Genomic DNA, 10,000 nt, shown 5'->3' with positions numbered 1-10,000 from the left:
GATTATTGAAGCAATTGGGAGGGAAATGCTTTTTATAGGGCAGCGGAGGTCGGGAGCAGAGGGTGGCTTACCTGATCACGCGTGTCTGGAGGCACAGCTGAGTGGAACAAGACTGGTTTACTGCGTGCTGACTGAGAGGACGCGTGTTACACGCCGACTCAAGGGAAGTTATTACTGCTGCTCTAATTTGTGTGAATGGGCCAGGGTTTAGCTGTTTGGGCCTTGAAAGTTGTTCCTGTTTCAAAGGGAGATCGCTACGTTGGAGTCGCGTTGCCTGAACGGAGAGGAACAGCTATCGGAGGAGATGCGTGTTAAACTCCAGCAAAAGGAAAGTAACCCCTTCTCCCTTATTATGAATGAGTGGGCTGGCCTTTGCTCTGCATGTTTGTGAGTGCTGTTCTTTTTGTCTGCTTCGAGGTGTGATTGGAGACGGAGAGGGAGCGACGGCTGACCAGGGGAGAACGGGCCGCATTGTTTACATCAGAGCGTACCTGTGGAGCAAGCTAGTGAGTGTGGCGGCGCTGGCAATTGGATTCGCTGCCTTCGTTCAAAGCTCGGCGCGGCTCTTCCCTTGTTGGACACGTTGATTTTGTTTTTGTTTTTTTGGTCGGCGAGGGGGAAAGCCGCCGACCAACGATACTCCATGTGTGTGCGTGGCTTCAACAGCGTGCAGCTTCAGCAGTGGGCATGGACAGAATCGCGGTAAGCCCTCTCTCCATCCATTGAACTGCCCGTGGCTTCCTCCAGTCTTGCACAACTTTGAAATGGTTAATGGGAGGAATTATTTGACTTATGCTGAGTGCGAACTGATTGCTGGACATATGATGTGATGTGTTATCTAATGTGTGGCTTGTTGTGATCTCTATTGCTTGCTGTGATCTCTATTGGGTGTTGTGGCCTTTATTTACTGTGGGGAAACTGATCCCATGTGTGAATGCATTGAAAGTGAAGTGGGGGCATTTCTTTGTGTATTGGGCTGGGTGAAGTAACTCGTTGGGTTGCATCAGTCATGTGTGTAGTATCAGTTTGGAATCGCTGTTTATTATTATTTTTTTTGGCCTCATCTGGGGGTTGTGCTATCCGTGGTAGTCTGTTCAACCTGGGCCTTAAGAGGAGGGCTGCCGAGAATGTCGGTTCTGGTTTAGCTATTCTACCAGCCTGCCTGTCCTGTTATTGTGTGTTGTTGGACCATGCTTTTTGTACAATAAAATAACATTGCTAATTATTATCTCAGTCTGGTATTGTGTCTCCGAGAGGTCCGAACCTGTCATTGGTGGAGTAAAGGCTACGACACACACCCTTTCTTTTCTGTTACATTGCTCCGGAACGGAGCCGGATGAAACGGATGAAACCTTTATTGCACGACAGAGCCGAAGTGGGGCTTTCCAACGAGACTACACACTTGTCTGTACGATCAAGTAAGAAATTTTAAAAAAATCATGAAATTAAATCAAATCAAATTTACAGTCTATACTTCTCTGCGTTCACCTGCACACACATTACTCTAGTTTGAATTACTCGCGAACCCGTGATCGCATCGATATGGCAAGCATATCAGATGAAAGAGGAGGCACAGGGCTATCCATTGGTATCATGTTTATCGACCCTTCTGGCTTATAAAACCAGACGAAGTGACTGCAAAATAATAACGTCATGTACACAAACCAACGCTGCACACTCATTACTCTCGTTTGAATTACTCGCGGACCCGTGATCGCATAGATATGCCACGCATGTCAGATGAAAGAGGAGACTCGGAGCTATCATTTGATACCACGTTTTCTGGGTTATAAAACAGACGAAGTGAGAGCAAAATAATAACTTCATATAGCTGGACTTACCCCATGTTTTCGTCTGTTCTTGTGGCAAAGCATGTTTATAATCCAATGCTATCATGTGTCTCTCTATGGCAAAGCATGTTCATATTCCGGTTTTGAGATCCTAGCAAATTCCTGCATGGCATCTAATTCAAGGCTCACATTGCATCCCAATTTGTTCAACAAATAAACACCTTTTTTGCCTTTACTTTGTTAATGGCAATGCAGTAAAAAGTTGAGAATTATTATGACTGCATACACACGGGCACGCAGGCTAACACGCAACCTCGGGTCAAGTCAGATCAGTTCGTGTCACAGATATGGAGCGCAGAAAGGTCATTTTTCATCACTAAATAAAAAATGGCATTTATTTCCGTAAATCACACAGCAAGTTTTTCTGTAAATTGCTCAGCCCCAGAGTATCCCTCCAACATGGCAATTATATTGCCCGATTCAGGACAGTCTGCCCTACACACACATGAAATGCATGTAGAGCTGTGAGCTTGCTGTGGTGAGATACATGTCGAAATATAAGAATTTTTATAATACACTTTATATTTTAATTCTTTAAAAATCAAAATAAAATCAATGCTAGTATTAATACATGAAATGATGGCAGATCTGAAAAGCCTAGACTCTCCTGAAAAAAAAAACAATATATATATATATATATGTGTGTGGCACTTACAATGACCAGAATAAATCCTTATGGATAAAGGTAGTGAAAATGCCCTAAAAACAGCTTAGGGTTCTAAGGGTTAAAAAAATCACAATTTAGAAACATAAAAGGAATAAATACTTATCTCACCGAATGAATGTAAAAACAACATTCATTTAGAATCTTGTTTATGGATCTACTTTTTCTAGTGGAGGAATTTGGTAGGGCTCTGCCCCACCTGCTCTAATGGACCAGCTGTGTGTGTGTGTGTGTGTACAGAACTCACTGTACTGAACAATCTCCTGCATCTTCTCCCAGACTTTGAACTTCAGGTTGCCCAGGTGCTTTGCCACATTGATCAGAGCTCCTGAAACCCTCTCTGGATCCTGCAGTGTGCACTGGGCTCTGGAATAACATTCAGGAGTCAGTGCTGCTGTGGGTTTGGGTTCAGAACCACAGAGAAGAGAGAGAGACAGGAGGCAGATCACTCACCTTTCCACTGTGCTCTTGCAGTTCTGCAGAACAATAAAGGGTGAAATACAGTAAGCATTACATTATTATTTCAAATCAAACTTGCCGTTGCTATAATTAGTTAAAGTAAACATAAGCAAACTTTGAATGTGGGAATGAATAAACCACAAATAAGGTTAAATTCATTATGAAGTGCATCAGTTCATGTCCACTATGGTCCACTAGAGCTGTGTTCCCTATGAAGTGCATCAGTTCATGTCCACTATGGTCCACTAGAGCTGTGTTCCCTATGAAGTGCATCAGTTCATGTCCACTATGGTCCAGTATAGCTGAGCTGACCCTCTTGAGAGTGCTGATGTCATATTCTAAAACTGATAGTTCCGGTCCTTGATTGTGATTGGCTGAATCGTATTCTATGCCGTTGTAAAATGCAGCATAAACATACACCTTGAGCGCATTCCGTTCTATATTACTGCTCTACCACAACTTGATACAAAAGTTAAAGTAGGCCTAGCTGGGTCTCCATGTTGCTTGGCAACCATTCAGATAGAGGAAATATATTTCTTGGCGGAATAATGATTATCTAGGAATACCTTGACTTTTGCCAGGTATTTATAGTAACAGTTTTAGAAAAGCAATAAGCAACTCGAGTCCGTAGGTTACACTGATTCTACAACAGCTAAGGGGGGATTTACTCCACTAGCGCGTTGTGCCTAACAACACCCCTTAGCTGTAGCGCGCCGTGCCTAACAACGCCCCTTAGCTGTAGCGCATCATGCCTAACAACGCCCCTTAGCTGTAGTGCGTCGTGCCTAACAACGGCCCTTAGCTGTAGCGCATCATGCCTAACAACGCCCCTTAGCTGTAGCGCATCATGCCTAACAACGCCCCTTAGCTGTAGCGCGCTGTGCCTAACAATGCCCCTTAGCTGTAGCGCGTCGTGCCTAACAACGCCCCTTAGCTGTAGCGCGTCGTGCCTAACAACGCCCCTTAGCTGTAGCGCGCCGTGCCTAACAACGCCCCTTAGCTGTAGCGCGCCGTGCCTAACAACGCCCCTTAGCTGTTGTAGAATCAGTGTAATCTACGGCCTCTCGGGGCTTATTGCTTAAATGCACAGCTCTGACCTCATAGAGCTCCATGATGGACCCCTACTGTGTTCACACATCTGCAGCACATCAGCTTGGAGTTCTCTTTGTCCAATCACACAGCAGCTACCAGTGACACTGAGGTAGAAAAGCTCAAGACTGCTTCTTACCTGTAGAAACGTCACATCATCAGCTCCCATCTGCTCTTCTATGGCTCTGGTTGTGTCTGAAAGAGATGAGATCTCTCTGCGCATCTTCTCAATCTTCTTCTTCATCATCTGACTCTTCTGCTCCTCTTCCTCCCTCAGTGCAGCTATCCTGGCTGCCTCTTCATCTCGTAGAAACTGGTGAAGCTTCTCAAACTCCTCCTTGATCTGTTTTTCTGTATTCTGGGTCTGGCTCTAGATTAACACACACATTACAATTCCCTTATTTTTTCTTTGAAAGAAAGTTGTTTCTTTCTTTGAAAGAAAGTTGTTATGTCAGTGTTTTTCAACCACTGTGCCGGGGCACACTAATGTGCCGTGAGAGATCATCAGGTGTGCCGCAGCAAATTACCCAAATGTCACTCACTGGTCCAGAAAAGCAACTGTTGCATCAAATAATTTATAACCGCATGCTCTCATTGATGGTATGATTGCACTATTTGTGGTATGCAGGCATTGTACAACGGGGGCCCCATATCCAGTATTCACAGAATCACATATCCAGTTCATAACAACAATTAAATTAGATATAGTCACCTACAAATGAAACAGTGGTCGCTTGTTTTATTGAGCAGGTCTTGCATAGAAGCCATAATAAGGCCATATCTGTGTATTATTTGGAATTTTAGGCTTTGGTATGTTTATTTGTTCTTCACACAGGATGTTAGTGTGCCGTGGGACATTTTAAGTGTCAAAAGTGTGCCGTCGCACAAAAAAGGTTGAAAAACACTGGGTTATGTCTTACCTTAATGTGAGCTGCTGTTTGGTCACAGATGAGTTTAACTTCTCCAAAGATCTTCAGTTTCTTTGTTAGGGGCTCCAGTTTGATCTTGAGCTCCTCCTGAAATACATGCACACTTTACTGCAGGGTAATAACTCTATGATGGACACTCTATGACTTAGTTGTGTATGCAGAGATATTCATATTTAATTCATAATCTATTCTAAAAAAATAATTTAGTGTATTTTGAAAAAAAGTGTGTCATTTTGAAAATAAACTACCAGGATAATTTCAAGAATTTCCAAGAATTTCAAATACCTTAATATCTAGTGCAGCCTCGTTGATGGGACAGAAGTTGTGATTTTTATGCTTCTTTGAGTCTCGACACACCACACACACAGGCTGTTTATCCTCCAGACAGAAGAGCTTGAGTTTCTCACTGTGCAGACTGCAGAGCACCTCAGACCCTGCTGAAGCTCTCTGATCTCTCTCCTGTAAGAAAGACTCACACAGGTTCTTTAAGTGGAGGTTAACAGGGGGATAGTCCTTTGATGATCTCCTCCTGCAGACTGGACACTCTCTTGATCCTTTGCTCTCCCAGAACTGCTGCAGACAGACCTTACAGAAGCTGTGACTACAGGAGAGGAGAACGGGATCCCTGAAGATTTCAGTGCACACAGGACAGGAGAAATCCTCTTCGTAGAAAGTTTTGGATGCCATGTTCTTGCAGTAGACCCAGTCTTGGAATGGCTGTGTTGCTTTCACTTTCAACTTCACTGTGTGGGGATCATGTCAGTCTCTAAATGAAAATACAACATGAAGGCTGTCAGGCATTTGGCTAAATGACATTGTATGTTTGTTAGTGCAGTATAAGCATTTAACACCCTCGTACCTTTTTAGAGTTCGGAGAGAAGCTGTCAATCACTCTAGTACGTCCATCTCAGTTCCCCACTTCCTCATTCAACAACAAGGTGAGGTGGAGGGAGGGACTTAGGTGGAGGATTCTGATTGGTCAGCTCTGCTGCAATAGTGAGAGGGCGGGTGGAAGAAAGAGCAGTAGGAGTTAAGTCTTATAGAGACGAATGACCCATTAGACCAGCCTCAGACAAGTCCAGGAAGTGACGTCAATTCCAGAAATAAGTACATAATTTACTTTACTCTTTATGGAGAATACAGTGGGGAAAAACGTGTTTTCTTTTACAGTTCATGGAAAAAATAGTCACATTATGTAGAATCTTTTTATTATTATTCGTAATTCACATGTATTTATTAAATAATCGATCGCGACTGACTGTCCACGTGATCTGCCAGTCAGCTGGGAGGAGCTCGTGACTCACGCATAGGGACTCACGGCAGATATTGCGCGAAATGTTGGTTTATTTAAATGTTGGTATTGTTATAGATGTCCTTCCTATTCATTAACATGAACATGATGACTGACTAAATAAATGACTACGATGTTTAATAAACCATTGTAGGCATACAAGTTATCATTATATCACATCAATTAGTTTTCTGTAGGCTAGTCTAGTGTGACATGCTTTACACTAGGCTACAGCATAAAAATAGGCTCAACAATAGGCTATCAACACGTTTGCAGTATCACTGTTGCAGAAATCACATACAAGAAAGCATCCTCTTGATTGTTTGTACATTTTTGCATATTCCAACATAAGGAAGCAGCATGAGGAAACTTGTCGTTTTTCTGCCTTATTTTCTAACTACTTTTACGAGTCTGCAGTATCACCGAGTAGCTGTTACAAGAGGGTCTGGCGTCCCTTTGTTATGACGCAACTTCCTGCGACGGTCATTCGTCGGAAAATGACTTAACTCCCTCTCCGCATCCAGCCTGCAAACGTTCGTCAATAGCCGAGATCCCAGACCCTTGTAGAAGCGAAGCGTACCAAGGGGATGGCAAATTGCCAGGCTAATATAAACCTGCACTGTTCAGCAACCTCTTTGCACTCTGAACTGGCTAATATTGAAAATGTCACATTATGTGTCTATTTGTGTGGAGCTTTTTCCACATGTGGTTACCATTATGCAAGTGCATCACAATGCAAAGTGTGTCTTATTGCCTGAGAATGTGTTTAGAGTTTTGCAAAAAAAGAGTCTATGAGATCTGCTATGTGTTCTATATGTGCAAACTGATTAAGATTTTGCATTAAACAGTTCAGGAAACTAAAGATTTGGTTTAGAATGGATTTTAGTGTTTTAGCAACGGTGAAAAACTCTAAGGGGAGAGTTTTGACTGCTTTATACAATAACACATGGCAATGATTTAATACAATAACACATAACAGTCTGGGCTCTGACTGACATAATGTTCCACTCTCACTATCAGCGTTGAGGTGCCTGCTGCTCTCTCCCGTCCATCTAAAAAACACACACTGTCATTCCTGATTTCACCAGCAGCTACAGTTTCAGAGCATACAGTATATGAAAATGTGGAAATAATGAAGAAAACAAAACTAGCAGACAATATTTATTTTAATGAATTCCACACCACTCAAGCAGTCATCCAGTAAGGACCATACCCCATGATAAATATGAACTCATCACCAGTGATCACTGATGTGCATGTTGTGTCTCCATCACCAGTGATCATTGATGTGCATGTTGTGTCTCCATCACCAGTGATCACTGATGTGCATGTTGTGTCTCCATCACCAGTGATCACTGATGTGCATGTTGTGTCTTTGCTGCATCATGTGTGTATGATCACAATTATTTATTATTATTGATGTGTTTACACTGAAGCCTATGAGCAGGTCATCAACACACTACATGTTGGGTTATGGGTTATCATCAATACACTGCACATGTTGGGTCATCATCACACTGTACATGTTGGGTCATGGGTCATCATCACACTGTATATGTTGGGTTATGGGTCATCATCAACACACTGTATATGTTGAGTTATGGGTCATAATCAACACACTGTACATGTTGGGTCGTGGGTCATCAACATACTGTACATGTTGGGTCATGGGTCATCATCAACACACTGTACATGTTGGGTCATGGGTAATCAACACACTGTACATGTTGGGTCATCATCAAAACACTGTACATGTTGGGTTATCAACACACTACATGTTGGGTCATGGGTCATCATCAACACACTGTACATGTTGGGTCATGGGTCATCAACACACTGTACATGTTGGGTCATGGGTCATCAACACACTGTACATGTTGTAGAGCCCCATTGTGTCTCTGGCTCTCACCCCACCCCTTCAACATGCCTGTTATGCTGTGGCACTCTGCCCCCTGCTGGCCTTCCAGTGGCAGTGCAACAGCCTTTGGGTGCTACAAGACCATCAGACAGTCATCACCTGATTGTTCACACTGTTCACTGTTCAAAGCTGTTCCATAACTCTGTATCAGATTCTGATGGATGCAGAAGTGAAATTTACCTAATATATTTTACATGTCAAAAAAACCTTTATCCCTTACACAACATTTAAACAGGTGGATCGTGTACAATGAATGGCAAATGATCACATGGGAGAAGAGGGTGTGTCTGATGCTGGTGATTTCTCTCAGTCCACAGTGGTGTTTTCTCTCAGAGTCTCCTCTAACTGATTCATCTCCTCATGCTGATCAGCTCTGGTCCACACAGAGACACTATCAGCTCTAACTGGGCTGCTCTGCTCTAACTGAGACCTTCACTGGTAAGATCCTCATAGGAGACTTCGTACAGCCATTAAAGTATGGAAACAGTTTCTCACTGAAAGTGTGTGTGAGAGTGTGTATGTGTGTGTTATTATCAGGGTCAGAGAATGACAGCTCTCCTCTGTCCCAGTCCAGCTGCACTCTGATCCTCTGGAGTTTCTGCTTCACTGTGAGGGGAGTGGTGGCATGAGGAGGAGCACATGCTCCATATGCAGTACCAGTATACACCACATACCACAGCCCACTCCTGGATAAATACTCTCCCTTCCTCTGGAGAGACTCTGTCATCACACCCACATGCCACACTGTGTTCTCTCCAACCTCCACATCCCAGCAGTGAGTCCCTGAGTTAAAGCCCTCAGAGCCCAGGACACTGAGATACTCATCAAATCTCTCTGGGTTATCAGGAAGCTGCTGTCTCTCATCACCACATCTCACACTGGTCAGATCCTCAGACAGGATGAGATTGGGTTTTGCAGTGTTGGGATCCAGAGTCACAGGAGCTGCAGAGAGAAAGAACACACACATGAGCTGAACACTGAGTGATGTGTGATGAGGATGTGAATGATGGTCATCATCAATCGGGCTGAGTGATGTGTGATGAGGATGTGAATGATGGTCATTATCAATAGGGCTGAGTGATGTGTGATGAAGATGTGAATGATGGTCATTATCAATAGGGCTGAGTGATGTGTGATGAGGATGTGAATGATGGTCATTATCAATAGGGCTGAGTGATGTGTGATGGAGGATGTGAATGATGGTCATTATGAATAGGGCTGAGTGATGTGTGATGAGGATGTGAATGATGGTCATTATCAATAGGGCTGAGTGATGTGTGATGAGGATGTGAATGATGGTCATTATTAATCAGTGTTGTAGTACTCGAGTCCGAGACTCGAACTCGAGTCCGAGTCATTAGCTAAATTTAGAGACTCGTGACTTGACTTGGACTTGAGCACTGATGACTCGAACTTGGACTCGGACTCGTGCATTCGCACTCGCGATGACTCGTTGAGGACTCGACTTTTTTTTTGTAATATATCATAAGGCTATAATTGTAGTATGTCATTAGGCTATAATTTGCTATATGATTTTAATATCTAAATTATTCGTAATACTAATTTTCGTTCAAGGGAATGTTAGGCTACTGCTTCGTGTCATAGGCTACATCGCAATCATGTTCACATGCAAAGCAAACTAACGTTAACTTTAACACCAAAATGCCTGGAGATATGGCCGCCGCTATTTCAATGTAGTAGGCTATTGCCAGGCAATATTAGTTCTCATACATGACATAACATTACCTAAGATTACACTCAGCCTAGGCTAAACAACACACACTGCTGCTGGATAGCTGA

At 43.1% G+C, this 10,000-nt stretch overlaps 2 protein-coding genes across 2 annotated transcripts in view; both read right to left on the bottom strand.

Moving 5' to 3' along the window:
* LOC143100100 (zinc-binding protein A33-like) overlaps positions 1 to 5,916 on the bottom strand; it is a 13,023-nt gene extending 7,107 nt beyond the window's left edge. Inside the window, exons 1-6 of the mRNA XM_076263041.1 lie at positions 5,851 to 5,916; positions 5,277 to 5,757; positions 4,983 to 5,078; positions 4,202 to 4,432; positions 2,968 to 2,990; positions 2,762 to 2,880 (exon numbers count right to left, since the gene is read on the bottom strand). Of these exons, the coding sequence (XP_076119156.1) occupies positions 2,762 to 2,880; positions 2,968 to 2,990; positions 4,202 to 4,432; positions 4,983 to 5,078; positions 5,277 to 5,678 (871 nt within the window). The 5' untranslated portion in view covers positions 5,679 to 5,757; positions 5,851 to 5,916. The remainder of the gene's footprint in view (positions 1 to 2,761; positions 2,881 to 2,967; positions 2,991 to 4,201; positions 4,433 to 4,982; positions 5,079 to 5,276; positions 5,758 to 5,850) is intronic.
* Positions 5,917 to 7,451: 1,535 nt separating this feature from the next.
* Positions 7,452 to 10,000, bottom strand: part of LOC143100098 (zinc-binding protein A33-like) — a 9,349-nt gene continuing 6,800 nt past the window's right edge. The window contains exon 7 of the mRNA XM_076263040.1: positions 7,452 to 9,142. Within this exon, the coding sequence (XP_076119155.1) occupies positions 8,601 to 9,142 (542 nt within the window). The 3' untranslated portion in view covers positions 7,452 to 8,600. The remainder of the gene's footprint in view (positions 9,143 to 10,000) is intronic.

Source organism: Alosa pseudoharengus, unplaced genomic scaffold (assembly GCF_046254945.1).
Source record: "Alosa pseudoharengus isolate Yale_2024_CS ecotype anadromous, Long Island Sound unplaced genomic scaffold, YU_APseudo_1.1 YU_APseudo_1.1_scf_3, whole genome shotgun sequence".
NCBI classification, from domain to species: domain Eukaryota; kingdom Metazoa; phylum Chordata; class Actinopteri; order Clupeiformes; family Clupeidae; genus Alosa; species Alosa pseudoharengus.
The sequence above is the reverse complement of the archived record's forward strand: the minus strand, read 5'-3'. Positions and strand labels throughout refer to the sequence as shown.